This window comes from Epinephelus lanceolatus, chromosome 8 (genome assembly GCF_041903045.1).
Source record: "Epinephelus lanceolatus isolate andai-2023 chromosome 8, ASM4190304v1, whole genome shotgun sequence".
In the NCBI taxonomy this organism is placed as follows: Eukaryota; Metazoa; Chordata; class Actinopteri; order Perciformes; family Serranidae; genus Epinephelus; species Epinephelus lanceolatus.
In genome coordinates, this window is record NC_135741.1 from 47,531,565 (window position 1) to 47,544,781 (window position 13,217).

Genomic DNA, 13,217 nt, shown 5'->3' on the forward strand with positions numbered 1-13,217 from the left:
AACTAGCGACCCACTGTGTGTGGCTGTTTACGTTGTAGCCTACTTTGTGTTTGCTATTTCATATAGTATAAAAGTGTTGCATTCTACTTATGTCTACTTAGGTTGTAAAAGTGGATGTAGTTAACTCATGATTTGTGTGACGTTTCTGCTTAAGATGCAACGTTCTCAAACAAGAATGATGCAGGCCCCTGTTTTGAGGACTCCGCCACCACTCCTTCCAGCAAAGATAGCTCACAGGCGCCACCTCTTTGACAACGGCACGATCACTACTGTCTGCCACAGCACCGTCCACCTCCACAGACACCGGCTTCCCTATAATGCTGCGACGTCCAGGTAAGAAATAAAACATTAGCCTTGGCAAAACGCTTACAATCAGTCCCCAAAACTGTGGAGAAAGATGTGGTCAGATCCTGTACCTAATAACCACACTATCAAATTGCCTTACCACATTTGGAATCTTACTTAAGTAAATTTATGTAATATCTGAAAGTTGTATTAGTGATATGAAAAGATAAAGTGCTCAATGTACAGAAAAAAGGCCCCTGTCACTACTGTTACTGATGATGGTTTTTCGATATGCTGCTGCCACAGGAACATGTAGCAGCATTTTACTGCTTTAAATGTTTAAGGCTGTGCTCATTTTAACTAGGGTGACTATATTTTGATTTTCAAAATAGAGGACACTCGGCCCGGCCACGAGATAGCCTACTTAAATGATACTCGCAGTTTACTCAAAGATGCCTTACAATTTTAATAGCCTATATTTAAAATGTATATGTATGGATAGAATATTCAGTTATATTACAAAATAATATCTCTCAAAGACAGAAATTCAGATAGGCCCCTATAGATAGGGGACACATACACACTCTAGTGTGTGTCCCCTATAGATAGGGGACACACACTAGAGTGTGGCTACCCGATCCGAGTCCGATGGGTCCCGACAGGTCGGGCCGGGTTTGGTCAAAAATGTAGAAATTTTATTTGGGCTCAGGTCGGATTCGGTCAGCTTTCAGTGAAAATGTAGTGTAAAAATAAATAAAATCCTATTGTCTGTCCTATTTATTGCTTGGGCCCTGTTATTTACGTGACAACACCTGAACAGAACACACACACTGGCTGTTTGTTTCTACCTCTCCCCTCGCTGGAAGTCTCGGACCTCCAGCCGCCCGCCTCCGCCTTGATTAAACGCTGAAAATAAAATAAAAGAGGGAGACAGGTTTTTCCTATTTTATCTTATTTTGTTATATTTCTCCCTCTCCTCTCGCTAGAAGCGTCGGACATCCCACCTCCCGCTCCCGTCTCAAACACGGAGGTCTCCCTCTCCGCAGGGCACCCACGGCGCACGCCCGGCCTGTTAAATAGCTTGTAACATAACAACAGTGTGACACAGTGCTTTAGTCATTAAATAATGTCGGGCTGGGTTCGGGTTTGGACAGAGATATGCGGCCCATGCCGCACTCTAACACACACACACACACACACACACACACACACGGAAAACCATTACATTATCATCAATTTATAAAAAACCCCCGGACACCCCGGATGGGACGTGAAAAGAGGACATGTCCGGGCAAAAGAGGACGTTTGGTCAGCCTATTTTAACTCCACTATATACAGTTGGATAGTTTGAGCTGCAGCAATGCATCAAATACAACACATTTAACAAACATTGGACATGCAGGATTTAAAAATGTAATCCTCAAAATGACTCATAACTACAGCTGCCAACATATGTAAAGAAATGCTTTGCTCAAAATATCCCATTCCTGTTTGCTTTTTCACCTAGGCAAGGGGAGACGGTACCAGGACGACATGTTGACTGTCCTGAGGGACATGCTTGCTTCTGACCAGATGCAGATGGAGAGACAGCTGGAGCAAAGGCAGCACTGGGACCAGCACCTCCTGATGCAGCTGGAGGACGCCAGGGATGCGAGGCACCAGGAAGCAGAGCTGGCCAGAGGACAGCACCAGGAGCAAGTGTTCCTTAGCACACTGGGCCAGCTCGTACAAGCGATGAGTGGCTGGCGCGTGACCCAGGGCCCTCAACAAAGTGATAACTTGGGCATTATTGGATGTTGTCGCAAGAGCTGACACAGCCTATTGGTTGTTGTTTTTTGCACGTCATGTATATAGTTTTCATCTTTGCACAGATTTGTATTTGCATGTTGTCTGCTTTTAATACTTTGCTTTGTATTTGCACAGCTTTTTTATATAAAGTATGTTTTGTTATACCACGTACATTTATGTTCTATTCTATAACTCTGGCACCTTGCTTTTGTTGTATTTATGTTAAAATAAATGAGTGAGGTTGGTGGATGTTAAAAGGGGATGCTACATTTCTCAGGTAAATGTGACTTTTTGCTATGCTTTGGCACAGCGTATTAGATACAAGATTAATTAATCAGCCATACAACCAAAAAGTTTTACTTTTTTTTCTTATTCAGGACAAAAAACTTAAGTGTTGGGTGGCAAATTAAATTGAAACTCTAGGGTGGAATTTTTCAAACTCTGTCCTCTGCCTATATATGTAGACTTTGTGTCCCGTATAACCTGGCTGAGCAAATAAAACAACTCTTTGTGAAAGTACAATTCCAAAACCCCAGCATTTATGCAAATTTTTTAAAAACAACCCAGGAAGTCAGCGTTTGAAAAGGTTTTATTGTTGTCATTACACTGGCAATGTTTTGCAAAAGTTTCAAACAAAATTAGCTGCTCAAGTGGCGCATCAGGCCCTCTAGTACATCCCTCCCCTCCTCCTCAGCACCCTGAGCCAGTGCAACCATCGGTTCTGCTGCAGCTGCTGCTACTGATGTGTCCCATTCATTCTGGTAGTCCTCTCCGTGGCTTTCACAAAGGTTATGCAGAGCACAACAAGTCAGCACCATTTGTTTAATCGGGCAGATATTGCTGTCATTCCTCTTCATAAGGCACCACCACCTACCTTTCAGTCTGCCAAAGGCATTTTCAACCATATGTATTGTTTATACAAGACAGCAGTGGAAAAGGACATGTTTAGATCCTTTACTTAAGTAGAACACTAGGATTACACAAAATTCTCCAGTATCCTGGTCCTGCATTGAAAATGCTTCATCACCAGTTACTTAAATAGAAATTTAACTTATTCACCCACTAGAGGAGAAATTTGGGTGTTACAGCAGCACAACTACATATAACTACAGATCAGTAGAGAAACTTATGGAGGAAAAACACAGAAGAATGTGTATAAAGTAAGTGTAGGACAATATACGCAGTACGAGAGTGACTGCACACAAAATGCTCAAACAATGGTTTATAACCAAACATAATGGTGTTTTTTAGAGAGTATTTATATTATATATTAATCTGCTGGCTATTTTCTTCGTTATTGTATTGATCGTTGGGTTTGTAAAAAAAAGAAACCAGAGAATAGTGAGATATGCCCGCTCAATAACCCACTCACTAGCAAGAAGATGGTTAATGTTACAATAGTATAACACACAATGGATTATGCTCATTTTAACAAACTAATATTACTTTTATACTGGTCGGCTGCCTGTTTCATATCAAGCTAACATGTGCATGACAGTACACTAAACCCTTGTAATGAGGGATAACAATAACATTAGCCAATGTTAACTTACCCTCTTGCGCCATTGTCTTGCCAACAGGAGATTCTCTGAGCTCTGTAGTAGCATTTCCCAAACTTTCCTGTAGTATTTCTCTTTGCTGCCTGCATCCTTTTCTCAAACAAAGCTTGTCTCTGTTTTGTGATGAACAGCCACATAAGGAGCAGAAAGACTACGAACTGTTCGATGTTGTCCATTGTGCCTTCTCCTGAATCCTGTCGCGTTATATGATGTCATGTAATTAAGTGGTTGACGCGGCTACGTCCTGCCGGTAAAAACCTAAATGTAAGGGTACTGTTTGCAGTGGAAACGTTCAGGTCTAGGTACCGTATCTGAAGGGATACTTTTCTGGTTCCAGGTACCTTATCCATACCATACCATACTGCTCGGTGGAAATGGGGCTTAAGTGACCTGACACTAGGGTTGGGAATCTCTCTGTGATAGACGATTCGATACGTATCTAGATACACGGGTTACGGTATGATTCAAAAACGATATATTTTTAATACAGAACGATTCGATACGATTCGATACAGTGTAGGAACGATACGATTCGATACGATTCTATGGTTAACATTTGTTGATGTAGACATTAATCATATATTATAAAATAAAGAAGCCAATTCTATAAAAGTAACATTCTTACAGTATTTTCAGATTTGTAAAAGACCACATCCCCAAGCATTGTTGCTGTATGGCACTGGCAAAAATAAAATAAAAAGACAAACAACAAAATCACATGTCAAATGTATTTATTTTTAGACATGGACAAAAAAAGGCTCGTTGAATGAACATCATTTTGCTGGATGGGATCAATATAAAAATGAGAAGAAGTTTTAAACTTTAAGTGAAGTGAACTTTAAGTAAAATTTAAGTGTTTTAAACCTACTTGTTGTGTTGTTTTTATGGTATTGTCTGTGTTTTTGTATGTATCTTATATGGACTTGAGTCTGGAATAAAGTTTATCATAACGCTGTACAATATAAACATAAAGCAGAATAAAATAATAACATGCAATGTAGGGGCAGAATCTGACATCTCCTGTTAATAGTTGACGTCATGGACTGTGATGACTAGCAGCTTATCACTGACAGCATGTCAGACTATTTCTCTGTGTTTTCTACACTGTGTTTGTCATTTATAAAAAGATAAATCACTTTTCTATAATACATCACTGATATTTCAATGGAATAAATTACTTATTGACTTATTCATACTTCAAAAACAGCATCAATAAGTGATTTACATAGGGGGGATCAAAATAAAATAAATAAATAAAATCAAAATCAACCAGCCACCCTCCTCCCCTGACAAGTAAAGAACAGTCCCTAAAGTGCGGTGAGGTTTATGGAAATGTGAACTGCTCGTTTCTCCTCTGACACGTCACATACCTGTGTGCTGCCAGGGCTTGGCTGGTATTTCTGGGCAGTCATGACACTGAAGAAGACTTCTTGGACCTGGAGCCGGGCTTGTCGGTCGCCGGCAAGCCGTTATCATGCGCCGCCGTATTTGACAGGAATACGTATTTCTGTCTGTGTCTGTGACCCCGCGTTCAACCCACAACCGACAGGATTCGCCTTTAGTTTCTGCTGCGGCTTGGCTGCTGCCTGGTTTATCCAACCAGCATTAGCTTCTGTTCTTCATCTCCACCGGTCAAGCTGGCGCTGATGTTTACATCCATTATTGTTGTCTGCTACGGAGCAGGCATTACTGCTACGTCGGCTCTCGCGTTGTTTTCAAGATGCAAACTGCCAGTCAACCGATTGCTAGTCTCGCGATACCTGAATCCATGACTCTACAGTCGATTCATCTAAGGATTCATGGCTGATTCGTATCGATTGAGAGGGCTGCTACCAACGTAGCCATATCTCTCGCTTGTCAAACCGGATATTTTTTAATTTTAATTTAATTTAATTTTATATACTTTATTAATCCCCGAGGGGAAATTCAATTTTTCACTCTGTTGTCAATTACACACAGGTCCGAACACACACATGCACAAACTGGACCTATACATGCACTGAGTGGAGAGATGTCAGAGTGGGCTGCCCATGACAGGCGCTCCGAGCGGTTGGGGGGTTCGGTACCTTGCTCAGGGGCACCTCGGCAGTGCCCAGGAGGTGAACTGGCACCTCTCCAGCTACCAGTCCACGCACCATACTTTTGGTCCGGACGGGGACTTGAACAGGCGACCCTCCGGTTCCCAACCCAAGTACATTATGACATTGCTTCAAATTTATGAACACTTCAGTTTGTGCCAGAGTGCGACGGCACTCGGAATGAGCACTAGCTAATGTCTGGGGAGAATTGTTTTGCCTCCAGCTAAGCCAGCCCACCAAAAACCGCCATACTGTTTACTAACAATAAAAGGGTCTATTCGTGTGACCCAGATTTAAAAATGGCAGCCCACAAAATCACACATTGCTCAACTGACAAAGTACAGACATTTCTCTGTTTGGTTCCCAGTAAAAGGATCCTGGATGGAGCACCGTGTGCTGTGTCATTTTGAAGATGATGTCAGGGCAGTTTCAGTGGCTAAGACTCCAGCCTTTGCTCATAGGGTACTGCCTGCAGTGGAAAACTAAACTGAGGAAAGCACATGGTCAAGTAGAGTTGAGTTGAACTGCACCATGCAGTGGGAATGAGGCATTCGTTTCTGTATGTTTATTAACCATGGCTGTTCCATCGGTGTGTGAGTGTGTTAAAAACTGAGTAGCACTTTGAGCGATCAGATGACTAGAAAAGCCCTATACAAGTGCATGTCCATTATTACACTCAGTTTCAATGGACTGACACACAGTTTGATCAATAATGTTTAGTATTACTGATATCAGTAGATGCCCAGGAAAAAAACAGTAATTCAATCAGCATTTTTTCTTTCTTATTTCTTTCTCAGTCTTTTATTCATTGCATCATTGCTTATTCACTGTATAAAACATGTTGACATGAAGTAATGCCAAATTGTCCCCTCCATGTGTATTTCTAGGCAGTCGGATGGATGAAGTGTCGGATGTGGAGTCAGAGCCTGACCTCCCCCTGAAGAGGAAGCAGCGCAGGAGTCGGACCACATTCACTGCGGAGCAACTTGAGGAGCTAGAGAAGGCTTTCGAAAGAACCCACTATCCTGATATCTACACCAGGGAGGAGCTGGCCCAGAGGACAAAACTCACTGAGGCCAGGGTGCAGGTAATACACTTAAAACTATCCATCCCTAACCATGATAGCGTGTGTTGCTCAAAACAAAACGTTTAACTCTAAAATTCCATAGCTGAGTCTATTTCCAGAAACAGTATCCTCATCAGTCTCTGTCCTGTCCAACCCAGTCTCACTCCAGTGTTGTCGAAGTCCATTGCTTGGTCAGTGACTTTCAGCGTGAGACACTGACAAAAAAAAGCTGTTCTTTCACATTGGCATGACAGGCAGTCGGTTGCTTCAGGGGGGAAACCAAGCGAAGAACATTGAAATCCAGGGTGGCAGTCCAACTAGGGCAGGCGGGAGGTGTGGTGGATTAGTCCAACAACCACCAATTTTCACCCAGGAGGCCGGTGTTCACGTCCCATGTGACTGTAAATCCAAACCCTGCTCTTTTTTCCTAAACCCAACCACGTGTGTGTTGGCTCAACATAACCACGTGCAGTTGTTGTTGAAGGACAAAAATGTCAATTTGTTGTACCAACATGGTGTGTTTATTTTGAAAGAGACTGTATGCAAACTGTACATTTCCTGTGAAAACAGAGGTGTATTTTGAAAAACAGACAATGCATGTGACAGGTTGAAGTTGACATGGCATCCCAGAAAGTCAACAACCAACACACCCAGGGTACCATGCATGTCGTATCTAAACTTGGAAGGTCCATGACCAAACGTTGATATGTGATGAGGTCAGAGTAAGAGTGAGTGTTGTCCTGTCAGATTTTTTTGTCTTACACAGTTGGGGCCACAGATCCATTTGGAGAATATTTTGAGCTATTGTACTGCATGCTGAGCAAGGTGCTGACAGTAAACAGCCACATGGTTTACTCTTCATTTTTATTTTCAAGTGTTCAGATATTAGAAGATGCACTGATCTTCATTTTGACTTTCCCTTTTGCTCTGTCTGAAAACACTCCTTTTCAAGCTGTGTTGTTAACCTTTATGATGAGATTGATTTGTATTTGTATTCTACAAGATGTCACATTATGGTGATATCAAATTCCATATTTAACCACAGAGTTCAACTATTATTCACACATATATATGAACTGTAATGCTTGAGAGTCTGCCAGCTGTTCACATCTCAGCTAAGGAACCTGTCTTTGGTCTTTGTTAGGTTTTGGCAGCTTCACAGTGTTCCAGCAGTGCTCGAGAAAATACTGTTGAGCTCCAACAACAGCTGTTAGGTGTTCAGCAGTGGGGTGGGGTCTGCATTCCTCATGCATGTCTCACTCTCTAAAATCTTGGCTGGAATCTTTATTTCCCACCACTTTCAAGCCCACCATTCATTGTAATATGCCCAGCAGATCACAGAAGGGTCTAGGCTGTATCACGGTGGCTTTTATCTACAACAGAAACGTGGATCAGTCAACATCCAGGAAAACTGAGAGTACAAAAACAGCATTGCACAGAAACCTGTCCACTCTCACTTTGCTGTCACTTAGCTCTTATACCTTCAGACCTCAGAATGCTCTCTGTACCTCTGCCTCCTAAATTCACTGAGAGGATTTAGCCAGAGTTTCAACAAATACCAGCTGACAGAACAATCTCAATAATGTCTATTTTCTCAGTTGTTTTGGAGCTTTTGACTGCATCATATGGTCAACCTCCATGTTGACTTGTCAGCTGTCAAGTGTCAGAATGAACTGTCATTGCTTAGAAGTTTAAACATTTATGGTTCCATGGCAGCTGAGCAAAGTCAATCTGCTGATGAGGACCAATTTGGTGGAAATCTTCAGAGGAAACTAGCTTGTGGACCTTGAGCTGCGACCAGTGTTGTCAACTGCTGTTTTCAAAGTCAAATAATGAACAGTCAACATGTTCAATTTGCATATTTTTGAAGTACTGGTACTACATAGAATTAATATACAGATGGTTGATAAAAGGAAAGAAAAAGTAAAGAGTAGTTAAGTAAGTAGAAGATGAACTGATTTCCAAAAGGCATTAAGTTAAAGATGAACATTTCTTCAAAATTTTAAGCAAGATTTTTTATCCTTTACAATTTCAAAATAACAAAAAAGGAGAGGACCTGAAGCAAAAGTTTGGGCACCCTGCATGGTCAGTACTTAGTACCACCACGTTTGGCAAGTATCACAGCTTCTAAACAATTTTTGTATTTAGCAAGAGTCTTTCAGTTCTTGTTTCACGGCTTTTCACCCATTCTTCCTGCAAAACGCTTCTAGCTTTGTGAGATTCTTGGGCCGTCTTGTATGCACTGCTCTTTTGAGGTCTATCCACATGATGTTTAATGGTGTTTAGGTCGGGAGGCTGTGAGGGCCATGCCAAAACCTTCAGCTTGTGCCTTTTGAGGTAGTCCATTGTGGATTTTGATTCGAGTTTGGGATAATTGTCCTCTTGTAGAAACCATCCTCTCTTCATCTTCAGCTTTTTTACAGATGGTGAAAGAATTTGCTGGAATTTAACTAAAACAATTCTTCTCTCTACCTGTGAAATGCTCCTTGTACCACTGGCTGCAACACAAGCCCAAAGCATGATCGATCCACATTTGTGTTTAACAGCTGGACAGGTGAAGAAAGAAAGGTTTTCTTATGATGACTCTTCCATGAAGGTCATAGGTGTCAGTGCACAGTAGAACAGTGCACCACCACTCCAGAGTTTGCTAAATCTTTCTGCAGGTCTTTTGCAGTCAAATGCGAGTTTTGATTTGCCTTTTTAACAATCCTACGAGCAGCTCTCTCAGAAGGTTTTCTTGGTTCTCCAAACCTCAACTTGGCCTCCACAGTTCCTGTTAACTGCCATTTCTTAATTACATTACAAACTGAGGAAATAGCTACCCGAAAACAAATTGCTATCATCTTATAGTCTTATCCTGCTTTGTGGGTATCAGTTATTTGAGTTTTCAGAGTGCTAGGCAGCTGTTTAGAGGAGCCCATGGCTGGCGATTGATGGGACAAGGTCTCATGAGTCAGAATATTTATAAAGCTTTGAAATTTGCATCACCTGGCCTTTCCTAACGATGATTGTGGACAAGCCATAGCCCTAACAAGCTGATCAAGGTCTGAGACCCTGGTTAACGTTGTCTGAGAGCTTTAATGTCTTGGGGTGTCCAAAATTTTGCATGGTGCTCCTTTCCTTTTATTCACTCAAAAATTGTACAAAAGACGGAGACTCTTGAGCATGAGTAGGGAGTAGACGTGCCTTCCACAGCTCCTGCAGAAATCAAATTTATACATTTTGGACCTCGTAACTGTTCCAACTTCGTTAGAAATGCACACTAAGTGACTTTAATACCCTATGAATGGATAAATGCCTCCAAAACCAGCCAAAGAGCGGAGAGAGAGAGAGCCAGAACACGACACAACTCGGACTCCTCGGCTAGCATTAGCTCAGAAGCAGATGCTAATGCTAACAACATGGAAATGCTAGCGAATGCAGTTACAGCTGTGCAAGCCTCTATATACTCGTTTCGTAAGGAGAACCAGGCGTCTATTGCTTCTCTACATTTGATTCTGAGTGTGTATGGCCAACGAATTACTGATGTGGAGGACGGACTGAATGAGTTTGACAAGAGACTGAGCAGCGTGGAAGCTTCGCAAACTTTGCTGGCAAAGGAGAACAGTGCTCTGAGGGAGAAGGTGGTGTACCTGGAAAACTACACCAGGCGGCACATATTCGCATGGTGGGGATACCAGAAAATGTGGAGGGCCCGCGACCAACAGATTTCATTGCCAAACTACTCATTGAAGTGCTCGGGGAAGACTATTTTGAGAAGCCACCATCAGTGGATAGAGCCCACAGAAGTTTGGCCCCAAAACCAGCAGATGGCGACAACAGACCGCGGCCATTCATTGTCAAGCTCTACCACTTTCAAACCAAAGAATTGATCCTACGCCTCGCCAGACAGAAGGGCCTGCTCTCCTACAACGGATCAAGATTCCACATCTTTCCTGACTACAGCCCGAATGTCAACAAATGACGCGCAGCCTTCTCCGAGTCCAAAAAGAAGCTTTACGCCGCGAAGATCCAGTTCGGCCTCTACTACCCAGCCACTCTGCAGTTCATGCACAATGGGAAACGCATGAAGTTAACTGACCCTGTGGAAGCGCTGACCTACGTGAATAACAATATTACTGTTGCTGACGGACGCCCCGCTTTACACACTACAGACAGTGGTGATTGAGGTAATGAGCGGGTCAATGATGCCAGTAGACACTTAGAAGAGATGGTGATATCATTAGAGATATGGTTATTCTGTCATATTTTGTGACAGTATTTTTTTATTTTAATTTATTATTTAATTACTATTATTTATGTCGCTGTAAACGTTTTGTGTGTGAATGTGTGTGTACATATCACATGCAACGCTACATATGTACAACCTCCTAAGTTTATTTATGATCACCACCGGTCTCATTACATTGACTTTCTACAGCCTATGGGTATCATGGTCTCAATAATGTAAAATGATGTCACAGGTTATTTACTAGGGTTGGGAACGATTAACCGAAACGACCGGATATCCAGTTTGACAAGCAAGAGATATGGCTACGTTGGTAGCAGCCTTCTCAATCGATACAAATCAGCCATGAATCCTTAGATGAATCAATTGTAGAGTCATGGATTCGGGTATCGCGAGACTAGCAATCGGTTGACTGAATTAAACAGTTTGCATCTTGAAAACAACGCAAGAGCCGACGTAGCAGTAATGCCTGCTCCGTAGCAGACATTACTGACAACGATAATGGATGTAAACATCAGCGCCAGCTTGACCGGTGGAGATGAAGAACAGAAGCTAATGCTGGTTGGATAAACCAGGCAGCAGCCAAGCCGCAGCAGAAACTAAAGGTGAATCCTGCCGGTTGTGGGTTGAACGCGGGGTCACAGACACAGACAGAAATACGTATTCCTGTCAAATACGGCGGCGCATGATAACGGCTTGCCGGCGACCGACAAGCCTGGCTCCAGGTCCAAGAAGTCTTCTTCAGTGTCATGACTGCCCAGAAATACCAGCCAAGCCCTGGCAGCACACAGGTATGTGACGTGTCAAAGGTGAAACGAGCAGTTCACATTTCCACAAACCTCAGCACACTTTAGGGACTGTTCTTTACTTGTCAGAGGAGGAGGGTGGCTGGTTGATTTTGATTTTATTTATTTATTTTATTTTGATCCCCCCTATGTAAATCACTTATTGATGCTGTTTTTGAAGTATGAATAAGTCAATAATTAATTTATTCCATTGAAATATCAGTGATGTATTATAGAAAAGTGATTTATCTTTTTATAAATGACAAACACAGAGTGTAGAAAACACAGAGAAATAGTCTGACATGCTGTCAGTGATAAGCTGCTAGTCATCACAGTCCATGACGTCAACTATTAACAGGAGATGTCAGATTCTGCCCCTACATTGCATGTTATTATTTTATTCTGCTTTATGTTTATATTGTACAGCGTTATAATAAACTTTATTCCAGACTCAAGTCCATATAAGATACATACAAAAACACAGACAATACCATAAAAACAACACAACAAGTAGGTTTAAAACACTTAAATTTTACTTAAAGTTCACTTCACTTAAAGTTTAAAACTTCTTCTCATTTTTATATTGATCCCATCCAACAAAATGATGTTCATTCAGCAAGACTTTTTTTGGTCCATGTCTAAAAATAAATACATTTGACATGTGATTTTGTTTTTTGTCTTTTTATTTTATTTTTGCCAGTGCCATACAGCAACAATGCTTGGGGATGTGGTCTTTTACAAATCTGAAAATACTGTAAGAATGTTACTTTTATAGAATTGGCTTCTTTATTTTATAATGTATGATTAATGTCTACATCAACAAATGTTAACCATAGAATCGTATCGAATCGTATCGTTCCTACACTGTATCGAATCGTATCGAATCATATCGTTCCTACACTGTATCGAATCGTATCGGATCGTTCTGTATTAAAAATATATTGTATTTGAATGGTATCGTAACCCGTGTATCTAGATACGTATCGAATCGTCTATCACAGAGAGATTCCCAACCCTATTATTTACCATACTGTTGGAGAGGTTCATCAGTGGTTGAAAAAGGTATTCATCACTGCAGGTATAGCATGCAAATGCAGGTTTGCAGTAGTTTGACGTTTTCTGGGGGGGACAGCCATTTAAAGGCTTGTTTATGTGTTATATGTAGTAGTTTTGATTTGTTTTATATACAGTTTGTGCACCTATTTGTCTTTGTTACCATCTAAATGGGGTAGACACAGGTATTTTTGAATTGAGTAGTTCTGATGACACAGGATAATTCACACCTAGTCCCAGGTAGAGATGACATGAAAATCATTGAAAGGGTCTGAATCAGGCAATCAAGAGAAAAAGGGTTCTCTCTCACTTACAACATCTTGGGGTTGGAATAGCTTTCCTACAGGGAACCCACCTTCAAAATCGAGCCCAGTC

The 13,217-nt window shown here is 41.6% G+C and overlaps 2 protein-coding genes across 5 annotated transcripts in view; both read left to right on the forward strand.

The window, feature by feature from the left end:
- Positions 1-13,217, forward strand: part of LOC117258368 (paired box protein Pax-7-like) — a 240,631-nt gene that overhangs the window by 52,892 nt on the left and 174,522 nt on the right. For all 4 annotated transcript variants that reach the window (XM_033629198.2, XM_033629199.2, XM_078170386.1 and 1 more), the window contains exon 5: positions 6,598-6,797. In XM_033629198.2, the coding sequence (XP_033485089.1) occupies positions 6,598-6,797 (200 nt within the window). The remainder of the gene's footprint in view (positions 1-6,597; positions 6,798-13,217) is intronic.
- Positions 74-2,267, forward strand: LOC144464222 (uncharacterized). The gene is made up of 2 exons (XM_078170443.1): positions 74-333; positions 1,793-2,267. The coding sequence occupies exons 1-2, from the start codon at positions 318-320 to the stop codon at positions 2,095-2,097; spliced, it is 321 nt and encodes a 106-aa protein (XP_078026569.1). The 5' UTR covers positions 74-317; the 3' UTR covers positions 2,098-2,267.